The sequence below is a fragment of the Lactuca virosa genome, chromosome 9, assembly GCF_052849685.1.
Source record: "Lactuca virosa cultivar CGN04683 chromosome 9, Lactuca_virosa_CGN04683_v6, whole genome shotgun sequence".
NCBI lineage: Eukaryota > Viridiplantae > Streptophyta > Magnoliopsida > Asterales > Asteraceae > Lactuca > Lactuca virosa.
Genome location: NC_136434.1, coordinates 44,749,860 through 44,774,977, shown reverse-complemented (window position 1 = coordinate 44,774,977; position 25,118 = coordinate 44,749,860). Strand labels below are relative to the sequence as shown.

General features: G+C 38.2%; 1 protein-coding gene across 1 annotated transcript; it reads left to right on the top strand.

The window, feature by feature from the left end:
- Positions 1 to 22,618: 22,618 nt before the first annotated feature.
- LOC145138399 (VQ motif-containing protein 25-like) lies at positions 22,619 to 23,385 on the top strand. The gene has a single exon (XM_079072494.1). The coding sequence runs from the start codon at positions 22,681 to 22,683 to the stop codon at positions 23,188 to 23,190; it is 510 nt and encodes a 169-aa protein (XP_078928620.1). The 5' UTR covers positions 22,619 to 22,680; the 3' UTR covers positions 23,191 to 23,385.
- Positions 23,386 to 25,118: the final 1,733 nt, after the last annotated feature.

The window sequence follows — 25,118 nt, the reverse complement described above, 5'->3', positions numbered from 1 at the left end:
AAGGCTCGGGAGCGGTCCAAATAGGCTGTAAGCCCATAGGAGGCGGTCCAGTTAGGCTGAAGGCTCATTATAAATGTTGTTTGTTATTATTTTTACTGGATGTTATATGTTGGTATTTTGGGTGTAACTCGCTAAGCCATCGAGCTTACATTTATCGATTATTGTTTCAGGTACTTCTGATAAGCGCGGGAAGGCGAAGGCATGATCGTACACTTTCCCGATTTGTGATTTTGGTTTCTGGGAAAACTTTGATATGGATTTATTTTTGGAAAACAATTTGTGAATCACATATGTTTGGATGATTTTGTAAACAATTGATACACTTGGTTTGGTTTTGAAAAGTTTAAAATCTTTGAAAAATTTAAGGATGTTACAAGTTGGTATCAGAGCCTTGGGTTGAGTGAATTGGAGGAACATTCGTGTGAATCCAGTCTCAAATCAAGGAAAAGATTTTGAAAATGATTTTTTCAAACGGTTTTCAAAATAATAATGGAGGATGCAAGTGTACGATCAGCCGGAGCCAGTAAGTAGACCCCAAAAATACCATACAGTTATTTGATTATGTGATATGTTAGAACAGCATGCTAGTACTAGGCTAGGGATCTTCAGGAATTGCATGATAAAATTGTCTGATTACATGATGCCTGCTAGCCTAGGGTTTCCTTTATATGAGATTGACATCATTACTGTGGTTGCTTAGTGTATGCATCACGGCTATACATAATTAAGATCTGATAGCCTGAGAATTTTTGATTTGGCCTTATGTTATGTTCTTGTTTGATTGGGAGCCTAGGGTAGGATTGGGTATTTGAAAGTCAATAGGGTCCAGCGTTATGTATGTCTAGCATACACTAGTGCTACAGGGTTGGTGGAAGTTTCATGGATGGGTTGGTTGTGAGAGGTCGGGAGGCCAATTGTGTGATATTTAGCATTCCTTTAGGAGTAAGGATGAGCACTCGCTATGTTTGTGTATTGTTAGGGTGTTGTGATGATACTTGGGACAAATATGGGTAGGTGCGGAAGGTAGTATGGGCCCGTACTACTGAAAGCACAGGACCCATACGCATGTCAAGGAAGTCACAATCCCTAGGGCTAGATGGGGGTTGGCTCCCAGTTATTACGAGTATTATCTGATATGTTTTTGATGTATTTCAGTATGGTGGTTACATGATGTTTTGGGGCTAGATCAGGATCGGGATCAGGATCAGGAGGTGGTGGGCAGGATGGGTCAGTCCCACCCGAGGTCATTAGTCAGATGGGGACGGATGAGTTGGATGCCAGGATTTGTGAAATCCTGCAGGATGAGGTCGCTGCCATGTTCCGAGCATAGCTACCAGAGATGTTTGGGTCTATCAAGACCGCTATGGTGGAGTATTTCGATGATCGTTATGCAGCCCTTACTAAGGCGGCTGCCGCGGCAGCTACAACAGCTGTATCAGCGGCATGGGGAGGGGCCGGTCGGGCTTTTCAGTACCGAGACTTCGATAACACGAAGCCCCCTACTTTTTATGGGATTCAGGACCCGATTTTTGCGATGAGATGGTTGTCAGATGTGGAGGGATTTTTCTTCACGTGTTCATGTCCTGCTGATCAGAGGGTCAGGTGTGCTCTGAACCTGTTGAGGCTCGGGGCGAAGGATTGGTGGTGATTGGTTACTGGGTCATACACTGATGATCAGAGAGTTGCGATTTAATGGGAGCAGTTCAGGGACATGTTCAGTGTTGGATTAGTGTCTAAGTCCATAACTATAATTGGTATATACTTGACCCGACCCCGCATGGTCCATTTGGGTTGCATGGCATCATGCATTTGGATAGACTAAAATGAGAGAAATAACACTTAAGGTTTATTAATATATTATAAGTTCTAATATATTAATAAGATTATTTAATTAGTATTGATCAATAATTAATCTAGAATTAATTAAGTGATCAAAAGAAGACTAATTAAATATATGGGTTGATTGTGTAAATCTTCCATACTTATATAGTGGGCTAATGCTCCATGGATTATCAAGTTGGGCTAAAACCCATAGGATGCTCCATGGTGTATTTGAACCCATGGATCCAAGGAAATGGAAAGCCATGACAATTAGGGTTTACCCAAATTGTGTCACACTATATAAACATATCATTCTTGTCAAAATCGGCCACTAAGTCTATGTGTGGAGGACAAACCGATTTCATGAAGTGTTCTACTTTCTCTCAAGTTATTCCAAGTGTTTATGATGTTGTGTGAACCATTTCAGGTGTCACACTTGGGGCACTAGGCTCTTGAGCTACATGGAATCAAGCACCAAACAAGAGGTATGTAATTCTGCTAGATTTTATATTATATGTACTTTATATTATGCTAGTTAGAACAATACCTTGGAAATTGATATTTGCATGTATAATAGAGAAAACATAGATCCAAGGTATTTAGGGTTGCATGTATACCATAGGAGTGTTAGAATGCTCAAATCCCAACAGTGGTATCAGAGACTAGGCTTGTTTTCACTTATACTTGATGCAAATTGGCTGAAAATCGAATGTTGGTGTTGTCTGCACAGCAGACTCACCGAGTCCATGAAGGGACTCGACGAGTCCAAGTGTAAACTCATCCAACTCGCCGAGTTTGTTCATGCACTCGACGAGTTGGACCCCCAAAACAGCATATCTTCGAGTTTTGGTGTTGGAATTGGTCTAGAATCATTATCTTTGATTGTTTTGGTCTTATAAAACCTGTTTTTAATGTGGTAATGATTATGTTAAACCAATTTCAATGCTATAATCGAAGTTTCAAGTTTATATATGTTTATGTAATTCTTGAAAAATGTTGATTATGAATGTTCATGCTTATGAGTTTTGGTAGATCATAGGAATTATGTGCAAATTGTTTGTTAGTATAATTCTTGATCTCAATGAAATTGTATGAAGTCCATAACTTGTCCTCAAGTTATGGTTTACCAAAAGTTTTTTGTGTTACCTTGTTTATGAGTTGATTTAGATTAATGAAAAAAATTATGTGTTAGTTGTTTTCAATCCATATTAATCTAAAAGAAGTTAATAAAATATGTTTTTGTAACTTATCCTCAAGTTATATGAAAAGTCATATTTATGAATCTTAAAAATCATAAAAGTGTCATAGGTTACATAAAAATGAAGAGTCTTTTTCATTTAATTGTTTTATGACTCCATAACTTGTCCTCAAGTTATGGATGTTTAAGAGTCATTTCTTTAAAAGTGTTATTAAAAAAATAAGAGGTTACATAAAAATGAAGAGTCTTCATTTTAATGAACCATTAAACTCATAAGTTATGAAATGAAAGGTTTTGAATAGTTTCAAAACTTGCCCTCAAGTTTTGGAATTTGTAAAGTCTCACACACATTAATGCTTTAATTCCAAACTCTACAATTTTAAAAGTTAAAATTCAAACTTTATGGACTTCATTAAATTAATTAAAGTGTTTAATTAAAAGAGTTAATAATTCCATAAAGACATGGTTTAAGTTTAATTAAATTAAGAGTATAGTTTAATTAATAGATTAAACCACCAAGTATTTTAAATGTTTAAAATACACCTTTATACTATTATTATAATTTTAATTATATAGATATGTATAAGATAAAGTCAATCTTACCATTAGTAGGCCTCATTCACGAAGCCGGTCTATAAGGGGGGTATAAGGTTACTGCCTATAAAATGGCAGTTTAATAGGTGTCCACTCTCACCCACCACTTCCTTGACTGGTGGAGGGTCGTTAGCCGAACGGGTAGGAAAAGACTATAATTCTCCCTTCATTAAAAGTATAATGAAAAATACTAAGTAACTAAACACTTATAAATTCCCAATCTTAGCTACTTAGGAAAATGTGAAATAGGTGCTAACCCATGAAATTACACTTTGTACCTTACCAAGTCGATTAGTGGAGCGTGTGTGGTTAACCGGCACGCTAATAAGGACTAGTAAGAGTGGCAAAGGGTAACTTGACCTTATTATAGATCGGTGGAGTTGTGTGGCTAACTGGCACATTGATTAGGTGATAAAGTTAAGGGTACCAAGTCAATTTGCATGGTTATTCACACCTTGTTTGTGATCCTCGGCATCCCAGTCACAAACCTGAGAGGGCACAATCGAGATTCAAACATGCCATTGAAAGTTCAATGTATCTCAAAAGACCTAGGAGTTTCAAATCCAATTAAAACTTAATTATATTTCATTTTTCATGGTGAAAATTGGTAAATCATCATTTACCTACCTTCAACTATTTTATAACTTGGATTACGGCATCCCTCTTCCAGTTATAAATAGGTTGTTGGGTCCTAGCCTTAATATTTCATATTGGGTGTTATATTAAGGACTTTAAATCAACTAACTTGAATTTCTCCCTTATAGATGTCTCCTTCAGACAACTATGGTCTTCCCATATCTTTAGGAACAAGCTTCCTAATGAAGATGATATCCCAAAAGGCAATCAAGGTGAAAGACTAATCCCTTTATTGAGCACTAATGGGACTGGAAATCATACTTCACTTCCTCCACCTCCTTCAATAATTCTCCCAATCCCACAAGTTTCAAGACTTGAATAGTTCTAAGTCACTCAATCCCTATTGGCAAACAAAGTCTATATGTGCTTAGGTCTTGGAGATTAAGTCATATATTGACAAGCCAGGAGAGTCGGGTGTCGAAGTCTCGAGGTAGCTGGCTGTTGACTTGGTTCTTCAGTCACTCCCTGATGACAGATCATGACATGACCCTTTAATGATCTTATCTATTTGCTTGGTGCTGCTGAATCAGCAATGATTTGGAACACTGATAAAGAAAATTTGATTAGAAGATCGACTTCCCAAAACTTCATGGACATTGACAATGGTGACACTGGAAATCCAGAAAAACTTTCTCTTCCCAATAGAAAGGGATCGGCCATAGTCAACTCGGTTGACCAAATGGTAAAGAGAAAGGCTAAGTCTGAGATAGTCTCATGTACCATTCCCAAAGAGTCCATATGTGCCTATTGCCAAAGGAAAGGGGCATTGGTTGCGAAGCTGCCGAATTTACCTGAAACCTCATAAGGATGGTAAAGTCAAAAGTTTGACTCTACTTCAGGTAAAGTCCGTTATCTAACTCTATTAAGTTTCTTTTGGAGATTCTTAATACATGATGTAATGTAATTACATTTTGATGTTTTTGAAGAATCAAAGGAAGCTTAAAGAAAAGGTGTGCTGATTCTGATCGCATGGTTCGATGAACAGAATTTTGAGCCAATGCATAAGAGTTATGAGATATTGCTTAGGAATAGATAACAACAAAGTTTTCATATGAATTTGCATTGTAAGGATAAGCTTTTCCGCAAGTTTTAAAATAAAAGAAAAGTTTTGATTTTATTTATTTTAAGTATCCTTACAAAGGCATTTGTGAAAAATTGTTGTTTATATGTTTCCATTGATAAGCAATATTGGAAAATGAATTTGATTCTTTCGTTTGTGGTAGTGTCATAATTTATCAAATAAGGAAAGATTCTTATCACCCAAGTTTCAGTTGGATAGAAACTTGGAATCATGCAAGTTGTATTGTGTGATGAATGAGATTTTTCATCTTTGGTAAATTAAGACTAATTCCTTGTTCACATTCGCATGTGAGTCAAACGAAGGACTAAAGGATCGGGTACATTAGGTTGTGCACTAGTCAGGTCCACCACAAAGGTTGATAAGATTATTCGTTATGATTTACTAAAGTTTAGTAAATATGATTATGCTTACAAATTTAAGTGTAATGCATATGGCAGAATGAATAAGAAGAATCAAATAAGGCAGAAAGATAAAAGTTTCTCCAATCTGAAGAGATGGGAGAGTACTTGTGTATCTTGTTTTATGATTATCTTAGTGATTATGGAACCATATCACAATTGATCCTCTAAGGACACCTTAGTGCATTTGTTTGCCTAAGGAGAGGAATCGTGAATTGTTGAAATGGTTAAATCAAAAGATAAATCATACTTCGTTCTAAAAACAAATCCTGGAGTTATACTCCAAGATTGAGCCTTGAGTGAAATAATCTTAAGAAAGGTTTAAAACACTTGTCAAATGTAGAGTAAAATGTTTTCTTACTCTTGTACATTTGAAATTGGTAAGTTGTGATGTTTTGGATAAAACAAAGACCAACTAAGGCCAATTGTTTGAAGTGTTTGTAAAAGAATCCACACTATCTCTGGAATATTGGGCAAGAGAGTCTTATATGTCAAGAGGACAGTGGGAGTTTAAAAGATCCTGAAATAGTTTCAAGAACTAATCAAGAGTTTTGTTAATCACTAGCCCATGACTTGAGGTTTGTAACCTATCGTGTTGACATATCATATTTCTATGCCCATTCCAGTTAAAGTTGGCTATGCATATAAGTTCTGAGAGTTCTTAATTGTTTGCATATCAACCTGGAAGAAATGGTAGGCCCTTGTGCTGTCGGGTGGCAAGAAATTAAGATTGAACAAGTTCAGTCCATATGTGTTTGGATTTGCCACTAACCTTGTCTTGTGATTATGGTTATGACAAATTCACATGGATAGGAACACATACACCATTAAATCTAAGTGTCATAAAGTTTCTCTCCGATTCATGAAAATGATGGTGAGGAAACTCTTTCACTAAGTAGATTTTAAGTAGATAGCAATTGTGAGAATGACAAAAGGTCTAAACATTATGATTACGGCATCCCTCTTTATAATTGTTTAGACACACAAGTGAGCTATCTAAGGAAAGGTGTATGATTTTGATAAAGTCTTATCAAAACATCTCGTATCAGAAATCTGAACTTTGGTAAGAAAGTCAATAAAGTATTGTTTTTCTAGAAGTCCAGCTAATTTCTGAGTACATGTCAAAGCTAGTGGGAGCATAAATGTTATGATAGTAAGATAATAATCATTATGCTAGTGGGAGCATGATGATTATGTTGCAAGTTAGCAATGTTAATTATAGAAAACAAAAGTTTCAATTCGCTTTGAAAAGTTGTTTCCCTATAATTAAGGGAGAGGATTTTAAACTTCATTCCAATTCTACAAGCTTAGATTGAGATTTTAATCAGCTTTAGTCAAGGATATATATGAATGTTATGTTGGAATGGTTCAACATAAGGAAATTCTATATATGTTGCGTTCTTACGGCATACCTCTTCATAGTTCGAATTGTGAGAACATGGCAAATAAAAAATTTTATAGCATGAATCGTGTCCCATATGCTTCGGATATAGGACCGATTGCATGTGTTATAATATTCATCCATTCTAAATTTTCCCAATGCTTAGGGCATTAAGAGGGGAAAAAGGATTAGAACTGGATATGACTAAAATGATTAAGCAATTTTCGAGTACAATGTGAGGTTTACCAAAGATTGGTTACTCATGGACAATTGGAAGTATAGAGTAAGGACCATATTGACATATTTTGAAAAGAGATAACTCTTGTTCAAAAGTGATGGTCAAAATGGGAATGTGGAATTGTTTCCATAGGTGGAAGTTATTCTTTGAATCTGTGTAAGATTAGAGAACTTAATGCAAGAAGTATGTTCAAAGGAATGTACTTTGAATTTGAGACTTCGTTTCCATGGAATTGATCTCCATTGGAATTCTTTGTAATGTTTGTTGCCAAGTCTTTGTGACTTGTGTGCATATTCATTACAAGAGGATCATTGCATATAAGTTTAGAATCTAACAAGATTACGGTAAATGACAAGAATTTGGTGTTCTTACATTTATTGTAAAGGATTTGGGATTGTAAAATGAGAATCATTGAAATGCTGTCAATCGATCTGTTTCACAAAGAGAGGACCACATGTAAACATAGTGTGCATACTTGGAGTATGAATATTGTTTGGACGAACATAGTGTGCATGCTTGGAGCATGGGATGACTATTGTTTCAATTCAAGTATTAAGTTGATTAATCGAAACATGAATAATGAGTAATCAATATGGTGCTTAGATAAAAGATGTTTTTATTTACACTCAAAGTGTTGGGGCCATACAAGATTAGTATTATTTTGTGTTTCACTTTGCATGTTTTGACTTCCAGAATAACTAGGTCATTCTTCCCGAATGACTAAGTTATTCAAACCATCCACAGTCGGTCATATGTTGGAAGTAGATATGAATCAAGACTATCATGAATTTGGCTTGTATGATTTATCTAATGTGCATTAGACATAGCAATGGTTGCTGCAACATTCATGAGTACTCATAAGGCCTGAGTATTGGATTCAACCCACACTCATTTGAATCACTTCATGGATTTTATCACGAGTGAATCATGAGACGATAATATCTTATATTCTTCAAACCTAGAGATATGAGTTGTTGACTACGAATTGGTTATACATTGATTGCACGAAAACGCATTGGTAACTCGATGTTATAAAACGTGCCTTTGTGTATGATTCAACAAGTAGTCAGTACAAGCATATGAGTCGAAGTTTATCCATTCCTTTTACCCTCAAAGGGATAAAAGCGATATATGTGGTCCCCTCGATGATTTAGTGATGACAAAAACGTAAGTGCTTGGCCGGGCCTGGACTGATTTGATTTGTTCAATTAGTCAGTCATCATAAATCGGAAATCGGGAAACAACAGATGGACAGAGAGAATGATTATAATCCATGTCTCAATCCATATGATATCTAGAATGGAGGAATATATGATCACTTATCTAATGGACGCGTCATTGACTTGTTCAGAGTTCGGCAGCAGCTTTTAAGAGCTACGATTGTTGGTCAGGTTATGAAGGCGTACTTGCAATAATAGTTATTAGACTTATCCAAGTGGGAGACTATTGGATTAGTGTCTAAGTCCATAACTATAATTGGTATATACTTGACCCGACCCGACATGGTCCATTTGGGTTGCATGGCATCATGCATTTGGATAGACTAAAATGAGAGAAATAACACTTAAGGTTTATTAATATATTATAAGTTCTAATATATTAATAAGATTATTTAATTAGTATTGATCAATAATTAATCTAGAATTAATTAAGTGATCAAAAGAAGACTAATTAAATATATGGGTTGATTGTGTAAATCTTCCATACTTATATAGTGGGCTAATGCTCCATGGATTATTAAGTTGGGCTAAAACCCATAGGATGCTCCATGGATGCTCCATGGTGTATTTGAACCCATGGATCCAAGGAAATGGAAAGCCATGACAATTAGGGTTTACCCAAATTGTGTCACACTATATAAACATATCATTCTTGTTAAAATCGGACACTAAGTCTATGTGTGGAGGACAAACCGATTTCATGAAGTGTTCTACTTTCTCTCAAGTTATTCCAAGTGTTTATGATGTTGTGTGAACCATTTGAGGTGTCACACTTGGGGCACTAGGCTCTTGAGCTACATGGAATCAAGCACCAAACAAGAGGTATGTAATTCTACTAGATTTTATATTATATGTACTTTATATTATGCTAGTTAGAACAATACCTTGGAAATTGATATTTGCATGTATAATAGAGAAAACATAGATCCAAGGTATTTAGGGTTGCATGTACACCATAGGAGTGTTAGAATGCTCAAAACCCAACATTCAGTACTCGCTATGTTCCACGAGTAGAGAGGGAGAGGCTAGCACATGAGTTCTTGGACCTGAAGCAGGGTACGGAGTCGGTGACGGAGATCACCCGGTTGTTTACTGAGAGGGCGATGTTCTGCCCGGAGTTTGCCTCTGAGCAGGCTCAGATGACTCATTATCTGAGCATGCTCAAGACCGATATCAGACAGTTTGTTGCGACCCAGAGATGTAATACCTTGTTGGAGCTTCAGGAGGCCGCGAGGCGGCGTGAGTTGGAGATTGAGTTACAATTACGGGAGGCGAGACAGGCCCCAGTGCAGGCGCAGCCGGCGCCAAAGCGGTTCAAGGCCGCTGATTCCAGGGCAGGAGGGCAATGTGGCCGCACTTATGGCAAGTGCGGGAAGGCTCATACTGGTGCATGTCGTTTGAGCACTGGATGCCACAAATGTGGCAAGGAGGGGCACTACGCGAGAGAGTGTCATCAGACCGCTACTACCCCAGATATGAGAATCTGCTTCCACTGTCACCAGGTTGGTCACGTGAAGACCAACTGTCCGCAACTAGCTACCAGGCCAACGCATGCTCCCGTGCCGGCCACATTGAGGATCACAGATGGGAGACAGGGTAGAGTAGAGCCCCCGAGGGCTCAGGGGCGTGCTTTCCAGCTCACAATAGAGGAGGCCAGGGCAGCACTAGATGTGGTTGCTTGTATGTTACTATCTTTTATTTTAATTGGTTCTTTCAGTTATTTGCTTACATGTATCTGTACCTATGTTAGGTACGTTTTTAGTGAACTCTTTGCCTGCTGTGGTTTTGTTCGACTCGGGGGCGAGTCGGTCTTTTGTATCCCGGACCTTTTGTAGAGGGTTTAGTGTGCCAGTGGGGGAGCTTGAGTGCCCGTTACGAGTTTCTATTGCTGATGAGCAACGGGTTTCCACTTCTTCGGTTTATCGAGGTCGTGTACTAGAGATCTTCAGAGTATCTTTTCTGATAGATCTGATTCCGATTCCTATGGGAGACGTCTGCGTGATTGTAGGGATGGATTGGCTTAGTCGCTTCGGGGCCATGATCGACTGTGAAGGTCAGAGGGTGGTAGTTCAAACCCCAAGTGGGGAAGAGTTAGTAATTTATGGGGAGGGCACCAGATTGGGTTCCAGGTTTTGCTCGGCTGCCAGGGCTCGGCAGTACATTCATCACGGATGTGCAGGTTACCTTGCGTACGTGATAGATACGCGGGACAGGGTTCAGCCCTCAGTTTCAGAGGTTCCAGTGGTCAGAGAGTTTGCTGACGTGTTTCCGGAGGAGTTGCCCGGAGTACCTCCGGAAAGACAGGTCGAGTTCAGGATTGACCTAGTTTTCGGTGCCGCCCCTGTCGCCAAGGCGCCATACCGGCTAGCCCCGCTAGAGATGCAGGACCTTTCTTCGCAACTACAGGAACTGCTAGGCAAGCAGTTCATACGTCCCAGTAGCTCTCCCTGGGGAGCACCGATACTTTTCGTAAAGAAGAAGGATGGTTCGCACCGGATGTGCATAGACTACCGGGAGTTGAACAAGTTGACAGTGAAGAACCGTTATCCTATCCCGAGGATTGATGATCTCTTTGATCAGTTGCAGGGCGCATCTTGGTTTTCCAAGATTGATTTGAGGTCCGGTACGATCAAGTAAGGGTGGGGGACGAAGACGTGGAGAAGACTATGTTTAGGACGCGGTATGGGCATTACGAGTTCGTGGTGATGCCATTCGGGCTTACCAATGTGCCGACAATCTTTATGGACCTGATGAATCGAGTATGCAGGCCGATGCTCGATCGTTTAGTCATAGTGTTCATTGATGATATCTTGGTATATTCCAAGACCCGGGAACAGCACGAGGAACATCTACGGGAATTATTGGGGGTTTTGAGGCGAGAACGGCTTTATGACAAGTTCTCGAAGTGCGAGTTTTGGTTACGAGAGGTCTAGTTCCTGGGGCATCTCGTTAACCAGGATGGGATTTTGGTCGACCCGGCCAAAATCGAGGCAGTTATGCAGTGGGAGGTTCCGAAATCTCCCTCAGACATCAGCAGCTTTTTGGGTCTGGCAGGGTACTACCGAAGATTCATTCAGGATTTCTCCAAGATTGCAGTACCCCTCACTCGTCTGACGAGGAAGGGGGTGGATTTTCGATGGGGCCCTGAGCAGCAGAAGGCATTCGAGACCCTCAGGCATCGTTTATGTGAGGCCCCAGTCTTGCGCCTTCCCGAGGGAGTAGAGGACTTTGTAGTATACTGTGATGCATCCATCACAGGTCTGGGAGCGGTCCTCATGCAGAGATGAAGGATGATAGCCTACGCTTCGCAGCAACTAAAGCCGCATGAGTCGAGATACCCCACACATGATCTGGAGCTGGGAGCAGTAGTATTCGCTCTCAAGATTTGGAGACATTATCTCTATGGGGTTCGTTGTACCATCTACACGGACCACAAGAGCCTGAGATATATTACGGATCAGCCGAACCTGAATATGAGGCAGCGCAGGTGGCTGGATGTAGTCAAGGACTACGACTGCGAGATCCTTTACCATCCTGGTAAAGCTAACGTGGTGGCGGACGCGCTGAGCCGCAAGACAGCCGGACCTCCTATGACAGTGACATGTATGATGATATCAGTGGATTCTCCACTTGAGGGCCTACTCAGGGAGGCTCAGTCAGAGGGTATGCGTCGGGAAAATTGGAAACTGGAGAGGATTAAAGGTGAGAACACCCGATTTGTACAGGATAGTAGGGGATTGTTGACCCGATGCGGTCGGTTCTGGGTTCCGATGTCTGGTGGGATTCGACAAATTGTCTTGGAGGAGGCTCACAAGTCTCGTTTCTCCATCCACCCGGGGGCCACCAAGATGTACTGGGATTTACGGTTGAGTTACTGGTGGCCGTGCATGAAGCGAGAAATCGCTTGGTACGTAGAGAGATGCCTGACCTGCAGGATGGTCAAGGCTGAGCATTAGAGACCTCATGGCAAGCTGCAGCCTCTAGAGGTTCCCATGTGGAAATGGGAACAGATCACGATAGATTTCATCACCAAATTGCCAAGGACGACAAGGGGCTCCGATGCCATATCATCGTGGATCGATTGACCAAGAGTGCCCATTTTCTAGCTATTCGGGAGAGTTCTTCGGCCGAGAAGTTGGCAGAGGTTTATATACGCGAGACTGTCGCACGGCACGGGGTTCCGGTCTCTATCGTTTTAGACCGTGATGTTCGGTTTACATCTCAGTTCTGGCAGAAGTTTCACAAGGAACTGGGCAGACGGCTGCATTTCAGCACCGCATATCACCCTCAGACCGATGGTCAGAGTGAGCGGACTATACAGACTCTTGAGGAAATGTTGAGAGCCTGTGTTATCGACTTCGGTGGGAGCTGGGATTCCTACCTACATCTTGCAGAGTTTTCGTATAACAACAGCTATCATTCCAGCATTGGCGCCCTGCCTTTCGAGTTGTTGTACGGTCGGAGGTGTCGTACCCCAGTCTGTTGGGGCGAGGTCGGTCACCGAGTGATGGGTCGGACGGAGGTAATTTTGCAGACCACTGAGATGATTCAGTAGATTAGACAGCGTCTGCAGACCGCGCAGAGTCGGCGGAAAAGTTGTGCTGACCGGCGTCGATATGAGTTGGAGTTACAGGTCGGCGATATGGTACTCCTGAAGGTCTCACCCTGGAAGGGTGTGATCCGCTTCAGGAAGAGGGGAAAATTAGGTCCCCGATTTATTGGACCATTTCGAGTTATTGCTAGGGTTGGCAAGGTTGCTTATAGATTGGATCTTCCAGAGGAGCTCAGTCAGATACACAACACTTTTCACGTTTCCCAGTTACGAAAGTGCATATTGGACGGGGACGCGGTAGTATCATTGGATGATGTTCAGGTTGATGAGCACCTAAACTATGTGGAACAACCAGTGGCTATCTTGGAAAGGAAAATAAAAATTCTGCGTAACAAGGAGATACCTCTGGTTAAGGTACAGTGGCAGCATCGGAAGGGATCTGAGTGGACTTTGGAGCCAGAGACTGAAATGCGGGAGCACTACCCTGATCTATTCGCTGCAGCAGACTTCGAGGACGAAGTCTAGGTCAAGTGGGGGAGAGTTGTAACATCCCGAACTTTGCAGGTGTAATTCGAATCCCTCTTCTTTTTTAAGTTGCCATTAGTAGTCCTTGGATTTGGTTGAGTTGGTTCACGGGAAGTACAAGGACTAAAGTTGCAACTTTGAGTCAGGAGGGGGTACGCTGAGCGTACATAAGGGTACGCTGAGCGTACTAGGCGCGCCCTAGTACGCTGAGTGTACACTCATGTATGTTGGGTGTACGCGTGTCAGGTAAAACCCTAATATTTAGGGTTAAGGGACTATATAAGCACCCTTATAGCTCATTCCCCTAATTATCCTCAGCCTCCATATCCCAGAGAACGTCCCAAAACCCTAGTTTTGTGTATGAGTGTGAGTTGATGTGCATTTTGGATCTTTGAAGGTGAAGTCATTGCATCAAGGAGCAAGAGAAGGAGATCAAGGCCATAGATCTGAAGTTGTGTTGTGCCCTAGAAGCCCCAGAAGGTATAAAGCTTGGAACTTTATGCTTGTTTGCTATAGATCTAGTCATTTTAACTTTATGGAAGCATTCTTGTCCCAAAGGTCCCAAAGTGGTGCATGTGATGTCTTGGACAAAATAAGTTGTCCTTTCAGATCATAGAGGAGGTTCTAAGTGATAAAAATAAGGTCCCAATAGCTAGATTTGTTTCATGCATGAAGTAAGAGGGTCTTAATAGATTAAGACCATGTGTTAAGAACTTTCTGGACGTCCAAAGTGATAAAGTCCGAAACTTTATGGTTCTATAGCACCTTTGGTCGATGGATCTGGAATTTGGGCTTAAGTGCTTAAGCCATTAAGCACTTATTAAGGTTTTAGTGAAACATCGCGTACGCCCAGCATACAGGAGGAGTACGCCCCCGCGTACATCCTCAGAATTGGACTTTTGATTGTGGGCTTCGGGTTGGGCTGCGGTTGGACTATTTAGACTATTTGGATTTGAGCCTTGATGGGCCCTGGATATTTGAAGTGGGTTAGACTATTTAAGGATTCTATGGTAAGGCCAAATTAAGGGTTGGGCCCAATTAGGAAAATTGGGCCATTTTTGGGCTTGTGCATCGGACTCGGATTAGTGGGTTGATATTGGGCCTTGGGCCCAATTTGGGAAATGGACAATAAGGCCCTTTGACAATTTTATATTCCATTATTAATTTAGTATTCACCATTTAGACGGTCGAGGTTGTCGGTGAGGTAGCAGTTGGAGACTCTCAGTTCAGTTCTGCACTACTTGCAAGGTGAGTTATCCTCACTATATCAACAGGGTCTATGGCACCAATGCCAGCCCTTTGGATTGTTATCCTGGTTATAGTATGCTTGTATGCTGTTAGTGACCTGGTTAGGTCGGTATTCTGGATATAGGATGTTGCTATGATTGATGATCTGTTAGATCGGTTTAACTGTTATGTATATGCTAGCATCTGTTATTTATGTGCACATGGTTATTTGTTTGGTGGTTGGGTTGAGGCGGTCCTGCTTTGTGCTGAAGGCCAACATAGCCGGGGCGGTCCGGATAGGCTGTAGGCCCGTAGGAGGCGGTCCAGTCATGCCGAAGGCCTGGCGAGCGGTCCGGATAGGCTGTAGGCCCGTAGGGGGCGGTCCAGTCATGCCGAAGGCTCGGGAGCGGTCCAGATAGGCTGTAAGCCCATAGGAGGCGGTCCAGTTAGGCTGAAGGCTCATTATAAATGTTGTTTGTTATTATTTTTACTGGATGTTATATGTTGGTATTTTGGGGGTAACTCACTAAGCCATCAAGCTTACATTTATCGATTATTGTTTCAAGTACTTCTGACGAGCACGGGAAGGCGAAGGCATGATCGTACACTTCCCCGATTTGTGATTTTGGTTTCTGGGCAAACTCTGATATGGATTTATTTTTGGTAAACAATTTGTGAATCACATATGTTTGGATGATTTTGTAAACAATTGATACACTTGGTTTGGTTTTGAAAAGTTTAAAATCTTTGAAAATTTTATGGATGTTACAGATGTGGTGGGTTAGGCCGATGTGTGCAAGAAAAGAATTAGCCCGGTAAGGCATTTGAAGACATTGAAGATTCGCATCTTGTTTTTGGGAGGAATACCCCTTAGTACTCCCGAGTCTCGTCTGTGCCTTGCTAAGTTAGATTCCCACCACCTTTTAAGATTTAAGTCATCATTTTTCTATGTGTCGAGATTAAATAGTTAGATAGATATTTTTTTATCACACCTTGCATTGAGTTGCTTGATGAATTTTGAGGTGGGTCCCCTAATTCACATTTTTGGGACCAAGTTATTCGGTAACACCCATTTTTTAGTCATTCCCAACCCTTTTTAGTAGATCTTGACACATTGTCAATGATCATTAGGTGTTCATGTTAGACTCTGTCCATTACTCTATTTCACACTATTGGACTCCTATGCTTTATGGTGAAATTCCTTTGACCTTCCAAGAATATAACACAATCAAAACAAAAAATGGAGAAATTAGAAAAGCGAAGAAAAAAAGGGACAATGAAGAAGATTAAAGAAAACCACCAAAAACAAAGAAGCAACACAAAAAGAAGAACGAGAATCCAAGTTCAAGACTTCTCTCCATAAAAAAAAGAAAAGAAAAGAAGAGAGAAGTAAGAAGACAGAAGATCGAGCAGCGAGGAAGTTGCAGACCAAATAACGAAGTTCAAGATTGAAGATTTAGGTTGAGTAGATTTTTCTTATTTTATTTTATTTTTGATTTTGGTGAGAAAGGCAATGAATATGAGACAATAGAAGGTAAAGGACAGTACAAAGGAGAAATTCCTGAAGCCGGATGTTCGCCCGGAGTCCGTGTTGTGAACCCTATTTCGTTACTATACACATTATCCTGACAAATGTAGGAATCATCATGTGTTAAGAGGCGCCTTTCCTTCATGCATTATGGTTTGCAGTGGTGATATTAAAGTGGCCCCACTGTGCGCATCATCTATGTTCCTTTGTATTGCACACCGCGGCTACATCCAGACATGATCTATTCTCCCTTCAAGTGGTTCGAGAATGTGGTTTATGGCTCTAAAGTGGGGAGCATTTTGAAGATGCGCATGGTCCATGCAAGACTGATTCTGACCATGTTGACTGATGTTGACCAAGTTCTATGGTATCTTTCTTTTTTCCTTTTTAATTTAGCTCATCCCGAGCTCATTTTAGTCTTTATCTAACTTGAGGACAAATTAGTTTTAAGCTTGTGGTGATTTGATAGCTTATTTTATTACCTTCTTTTTATAGTTTATATTGGAATTTTTAGCCCTTTTTATTAGTATTGCATTGTATATTCTTTATTTTCTTTGTCATGGATCATGTTGGGTACTTTCTATTTTGCATGAGGTATTTTGTATGGTTTTGGAGCTCGTTGTGGTTGTGGATTAACTTGGAGACGGGTTTTATGGGCTTTATAGGCGTCATTGGGCTCTACAGATCCATCAAAGAAGATTTGGGCTTAAAATGTTGCAGACTTGGATGAAGTGGAGTTATGATGATGGGTCTTGGATTCTTATTTTGGGCTTGGACTATCTATATTTTAAGCTTAAAGATGATTGACCAAATTTGAATCATGTGAGGTGTGGAGGGGACCAAGGGAATCTTGAGTAGTGGAGTGGTGTAGTGTAGAACACTTGCGAGGGTGAAGTCTCAGTCACGCAACACTTGCAACGGTACCCGCGCAACTGCACAATTTGGGGCATTTTGGTCATTTTGCTCATGATTTACTTTGGGGGTTAGGTCTAGCAGCTCATACTTTTATATGACACCATTAGAGAGCATTGGAGGTGATTTTTAGGAGCTTGATACACATTCTTCTCATCTTTCTAAGTAATTGTTAGTTTCTTGATGCAAAAACATTTTTGTGATTGTTATCTTGTTTCCATGAGTGGCTAGTTTCTTTATTTTGATTAACTTTGGCTAAAATCCTTGGATATTTGTGAGTTTTGAAGGATTCATGCTTGATTGTCATTATCTTATGTTTATGACTCCAGTTCATATTTCTTATGCTTGTTTAATACTTTGATTATGAGCTTGGTACTTGAATGAGCAATTGTTGGTTTATTTCTTTGGTTTAGCATTGAATCATTGAATTTACTTAGAAAAAGGGCTTTATGATGGTAGAAATCATCTCTAGCTTATGAATCATGGCTCGTTTATGGATGTGTAAGCATTGACATCCTCTAGGAATTGGGGATTCCTTCATTCTTAAGGCTAATCGACTTTCTTGGGTTCATTTGCTTCAATTGAATCCTTGATTTTGATTAAGAAAGTGTGTTGTGGGATTCCCCAACCCCCAGACTACATATGAGGAATCTTGGCATATCATGCTTCAAGATTGCTATAACCAATTTAGGGTGAATGATAAGATTCATATTGAACCCTAATGATAAACACACAAATGTTCATTGTGTTTAATTGCCTTGGTTGACCAATTATCTCCAATATTTGAGTATCTCACCATTTTACTTAATTGCAAGCTTTTTAGTTATTTAAGTCTTTTAGTTTTCAAGCAATCATGAACCCCCCTCCCCCCCCCCCTTTAGTTTAATTGTAGTTTGTTAGTTTTATTACACTAGTTCTATTGGATTGTATTGGTGATTGAATACAACCATTTCCCCGAGGATCGATACCAATTTTTGCCATTATATTACGTTTTGTTTGAAAACAAATGGTGTAATTTGTTTGGTGGACTTGACATCCCACCAAACATGCATTACGTTGCCTATCTAATTGCTATTATTAGGTTTATGGTCTGTTGCCGACCTAGAATTAGAAAATTGTATGTGTTAAGGTTTCTAAACGTTTAATTACGATATTAGAACTGACATATAATCTTTCGGAGTAGTAAGGAGGATTACATGTCTAAAACTTTCCTATCTATATTCTCGTCTCAGTACATTGAATGGCTACTTTGATGTATAGAACGTCATGATGAGGAGTCGAAGCGGATTGGGAAACGATAACAGAAACCGTCAGCCTAAGCTTCGAGGGATCGAATGTGCACATGAAGCAGTGCCAATAGTCGAACCTGTTACAATAGCGATGATTAGGGCTTTGTTAGCCGAATAGAGGGAAGAAATGAGACACCTCATTCGAGAAAATGAAAGAGAGCCTACTGCACTAGTTGTGCAACCTGAGCTTAATGAGGAGCAATCTGAGGAAGGAAATATAACAGTGAGTCGTATGGAACCCTAAGTGGTTAGAAGAAACCAACCCGACGAAAAGAACGGTGGGCATAGATGTAAGTACAAGGATTTCATGACATCCAAGCCGCCAAGTATTTCTGGAACCCCAACACCTGTAGAAGTCATGGATTAGATATTCGAGATGGAGATGGTGTTTGATAACTGTGACTGTAGTGATGGACAAAAGACCATTTTAGCGGTCAAACAACTGAAGACCAACGTATTGAGCTGGTGGAAGTTGTTGGCAGATTCTATTCCAAAGGGAGAAGCGAAGAAGATTTTGTGGGAAGAATTCTTTGTGCGGTTAAAGAGAGAGTACTGCTTTGAACAAGATATTCTGGAGATTCACAATGAATTCCAGAATTTGAAGAAAGGAAAAATGAGTGTCAGCGAGTATGCTGCAACTTTCACTAAGAAGATGAAGCTAGTTCCTAACTTGGTCCCTACCGAACTTTCCAAGGTAAACATGTTTTCTATGGGACTACCAATAGATTATGGGCCAATGGTGAAGCTAGCAACTACTCTGAAAGCAGTCATCTGGGCAGCTAAGAACGTAGAGACCCAGATCAGAGAGAAGGGTCCGGAAAAAGCCGGGAAAGGAGAGAAAATGAAGCTGGAGGGGACTTCAAGATCCAATAAGAAAGGGAGATTCAAAAAGTCTCACCCAGATGACAAGAAGTCAGGTGGTAACAGTGAAGCCAAGTGGTGCGAGAAGTGCAAGAAAAAGCACTTCGGAAAATTTGACGGAAAAGTGACATGTTGTAAGTGTGGAAGGACCGGTCACCATTCCAAGGATTGTACGTACAATGATAGAGTACACTACGGATGTGGAGACAATGGTTATATTTTTAAAGATTGCCCAAAGAAAAACGAAGCAGCAAGGCCGAATGTGCCATCGAAGGTAAAGGCCAAACTTGATGAGGAAACAAGAGGACATGAATTTGGAATTGCTTGTCGGAAATACTTGAAGGAATGAACCATATAAGTAGTATTATCCTATATAGTCCATGTAAAAGACGTGATGTATGATAATTTGAAATAACAATATAATCGTCTAAGAAGCAATATAATTTCCTAAATTACGTTATTCCATGTGTTGAGCTCTGTGTAGCTTTCGTTTATGGTAACTTAGTGAACTTCGAGACAATTCTTGGGATGAGTATGAGTATGTATGAAAGGTAGTAGAGGCCTATATTACAGGAACCATAAGACTCGCACTTGGATTAGGGAAAGTCACAAGGTTACTAAGTATCTAAGTAGTTGAGCTAATTTGTTCATTTCCATCATTACCATTTTTTCAGTAATGACTACAAAGATAAATATTATTCCAACTCTAGTGGTTATATCGAATCGAGTCCGACTAATCTATGAAGTAAATTCGACGTAGCATCCGACTTTAGATTAAATGAAAGAATAATCGAAGCGATCAATAGAATGGGATAACTACCCACTATCTAGACTAATTCAATAAGAGAAAAATACTAGACATTTAAAAGAAAATAAAACACTGAACTTGAAATAAGGATAGTGACAAGCACGTAAGATGCTTGCATGATTTTGCATAAGTCGGATGTTGCACATTCAATATAAATAACATCCACAAAAGATTTGTATATTTGTTTTAAATTAAATAATTTGTCCTCTCTTTTAATGTTGTTATCTTCTCTTTGTTAATCAAAAGCTCCACGAATGCAAAAGCTCAACGAGTGGAAATCTACCTCCTTAGCCCATGACTGCTCCTGTAATCGCTATTTCACCGTTAGCAAATTGAAAATCTCCCAAATTACAAAATCCTGTACAATAGGAAAATTGATGCTTTTATGTGTAAATACATCTCTATGGTGATCAAACATGAGAATACAAACATTACTTAAATCAAATACACACAACAATAATTCATATGAAAATTGTGACTACTTAAACTGCAAAATGTAAATACAAGTAAAATATTTTGTTAAATAGTAATATTTACCAAAAGAGAAATTAAATTACATCCTACATTTTATGCCTACATTTATTCCTACCCACTAAAATTATAACAAATCACCATTCAATTAAATTTTGTTTGATATATTCCTAATATAGCCTTAATTAGTTAGTTAAAAAAATATGGAATGATGACACTTGTGATAATTTTATTGGGTAGAAACATTTGTAGGCATAAAAAGTAGAAAACAATTTAATTTTTCTTATCAAAAAGCTTTCGGCCTAACAATATCATTTGTGTTGGAAATATATCACTTCACAAATAGTTGAGGGTTCAAAACTTAAGGTGTGTGCTTACTCAGTTATACAAAAATAGTAATATTTAGAAAAATACTCAAGTTTTTCTATGTCTAAAATCATTCCATGTTGGATTTCCGTCAAAAGGCTTCGAATTGCGAAATGAGTAACCATATTTCAAAATGTAATAAAAAAACCAAAAAAAAAAAAGAAGAAGAAAAAAAAGAAAAGAAAACGAAGCATATATAGATGAGCCATTTTGCAATTCCGATCGATTGTTATTAGTTATCATCTTGTGCTAATAGAAAAAAAGAATAATTTATTTGTTACACATCATATATAGTCATTTTATGACTATCTATTATTAAAATATGCCATTTTTTATTATATTGATGATCACTTGAGAATTAAATCACTTTTTAAGAATTGCTCCAAGTTTGAATCTCTTATGTTTCATTCTTAGGATGACTTAACGTTAAAAAAGAATGTATAATTATTAATTAATAACCACTAAATGATTTCTATTAATCAATAACCATCTAATTTGGGTAAATAATGCAAGTGGGCAACTATGATCATCTTACTCTATATATTGATACAATCATTGTTTAGATGATATAATATAAAATTGTATATAGTAATTACTCAAACATTACATTAAAATGCATTTCGAGTATAAAAATCATCGCAAGTGTATATAGTAAAACATTACTTGGATGTCTGTTGACAGTTTTATATAGTTTTTGCTATAGTTTTCAAATCATGTGCTTCTTGTTATATAAGAAAACGAATTCTATCACATATAAAGGAATAATCAAGATGTCAATACACCAACTCTTGTAAAACTTTGTTAATGAAAATGTATATGAATCTTCTTCTCTACGTTGTCATAAGTTAAAAGTCTGTATTTCCGTCAAAACTAAATTTAAAATTGGAAAGCAAATGAAAATGATGGGAGGTAAACAAGAAAAAGTGATGGGGGAAGGAGAAAAGTGTCAATTTGGACATGATATAATAACAAACACTGTGGACTGCAATGTAAATGTACCTTCAAAAATCCTGTTCTACACACGGAGAAAATCTTTAATGATGCCATACATGCAAATTTACCAAGGACCATTTCCATTATATATATATATATATATATATATATATATATATATATATATATATATATATATATATATATATATATATATATTTCATATTTGGAACTGTGTTATGCACCAATGTGATGGTTTCAAGTCGCTAGGTTAAACGTAAATTATATTATGTTTGAATTATAAAACGGGACATTATTGCATATTTTATATAAAAATTATTTTGTTACATGAATTAAGAAAGAAATAAAATGTTATGGAACAAATACACATTTAATGTAAAATACAATTAACTAATACTTTTAGAGTACAATTTGAAAAAAATTCAGTAGTTTTTGTTTGCCGGTCACTCTCTTTCTACAGCTTGTTTTACTTTTCATATCTTCCCAATTGTCTTCCTCCTACAATAAACAAATCTCTGGATTCTTTAAATAATTAAAAAAAACCCTATAAAACCCCTCCATATCCTTCCATTTCTTCTTCTCTAAACCATATCATATCCCACCTTCCCCCCACTCACACAATGTGTACCATGGAGCAGATGATGATCAACAAGAAACACACACACACATGTTCCCCAACCACAAAACCCCTCACCATGCACAAACACTCTCACATCATCTCCAAAATCAAACCCAAGATTCGCATAATTCACATATTCGCACCAGAGATCATCAAAACAGATGTCGCAAACTTCAGGGAATTGGTCCAAAGGCTCACCGGAAAACCAACTGAGAAGAAGAAACCGAAGACAAGAAAACAACCCCATAAAAGATCGAATCTTTTGCAGGCTGGAATGGAGGTGAGGGAGAAGATCAAAGGGGAGGAAGATATATGGGTTGGAGCGAATTCTGGTGGAGGATTCTTGGGTGGATTTGGTGATCTTGATGGATTCATGCAAGAGTTTAACAATCATAATCATGGGTTCGCATCAGTTCAACAAAATCTTGATACACCACCTGCTACTTTGGTTAATTCTCATCTGGATTATGGTTTTGGGGAAAGATCATTCAATTTGCCTACCTATAGCTAATTTTTTTTTTCCAATTTTCTTTTGGCTTTTAGGTTTATTAAATTATATCTAGTCTTGATTCATGGCTAATTGATTTGATTAATTATTTGTTTATGGTGTTCTTGGTAATTACTTGACTGAATATCACTCTTTCCCATTTGGTTTGTAACAAGACGCGTTGAGGTCTTTGTGGATTTATGAATGGATATATGCTAACTGAGTAAATCTGTAAAAAAAAAAAAAAAAAAAAAAAGGAAAAAGAATTCAAGAACTGTTTTGATAGGAGTTGTAGTGTCATTATCAAGCTCCATTTGGAGGTCTTACAAGTAATGCAGTATTTTTATCCTTTTACGGATAAGAGTTTGGGAAGCACGTCTGAAAATAATAATTTCTAATTAGTCAATGTTTTTTTCAGTTTACTATTATTCTGAAAAAATAAATTTTAATTGTGCCGGATTCCAGACACAGACACTCATCAGTCGTGTGTTTAGCCTTATATATACCTAAATTTATATCTTTTTTATGCTCTACAAATAGATTATTAACGCTAAACGACGAAGTTTTTAGCAGTTTATTCATTGATGATATTTTTTATTTTTAAGGCTTCATTCTTTTTTTGAAAAAGAATAAATTTATAAAAAGTTATAACTTTTTATGCTCTATAAATATATAGATATAAAAGTAAGAAAGTTTGTGGCATGTGTTTGTTGATGAATATGTTGTATTCAATAAAGAAAAGTGTTGGTTTTTTAAGGCTTATTAAAAAACCCAAATATATTGAAATTTACAATTTGTTATGCTCTATTGATATACATATAAATATATAACTATAGAATTTTTTAAAGTTCTGCTTCGATGTTTTATTCATAAATGAACGGTGTTGATTTTATATTTTTAAGAATTTAATTATTTTGAAAAAAAAAATTATAACAAAGTTTGTCATTTTTATATTATAAAATTGATATTCATAACTAAAAAAAACACACACACATACATAGAGAACGAGAGAGAACACAAAACCTCTTGAGAGCCAACAAAATTAGACGAGACAAATGGCCAAAATTAATCTCAAAACTTGAGCAAATAATACAGATGCGTGTGATTCTCCTAAGATTTCTAATGATTTCCAATAACACCATATGTCGTTTTTTGGGCTTCACTAATGGTGAACTACTATTGCAACATGCCACGTCGTCGTTTTTGAGCCCATTTGCATCACCTCTCTTGTCAAGTAAGTAAGTAAACATTGTAACCACTTCATTCTATTATTCTTACCAAACAAGGAAGGAAACAGCAAAATCTCTTCTCAATTCCTCGTTGAATTGGCTTCAAAAAGGGAAATTATATTGACAAGCGTCGTTGTTATAGGGTTTTTATGGCGCTTATGCTATAAGCAAACCTTCCTTGCACTCACATCAAATAATATGAAATATCATCTAATATTACATCCATTCTCAAGTTTATGACCATTATGCTATATATGGTTGCGAATACATGTAATATAATATAAGGTTTGACTGGTACGCGAATGCATATCACCTTACACACAAGTATACCACCGATAATTCTTACAAAATTCTTTTAAGACAATCGAATTAATTCCATCTATAACTTCTCAAGATTTAAGCAAAAATTAAAGAGTTTTAGCAAAACAATCATCAATTTTGCAAATGAAACGTGTAAAATTGCCACAATGTTTGAGAAATTAACTAAAATGATATCGCTATGAAAAAAAAATCAAATTAAAAAAAAAAAAAAACAACAATTTGTTGAGGGTTTTTTTTTTTTTTGTGTGTGTGTATGTGTTAAATAGGGTTGTGCATGGTCGGTTTTGGACCCAAACCCAACCCAACCCATAAATGTTCGGTTTTTGGTTTTCAGAACCCAATAGGATCAGTTTCTTGGGTTCTGAGGTCGGTTTGGTCGGTTTTTCGGTTTCTTGGGTTCAA

What these genes read in the sequence shown, in the direction of transcription:
- LOC145138399 (XM_079072494.1), top strand. Translation starts at nt 22,681, where the DNA reads ATGTGTACCATGGAGCAGATGATGATCAACAAGAAACACACACACACA.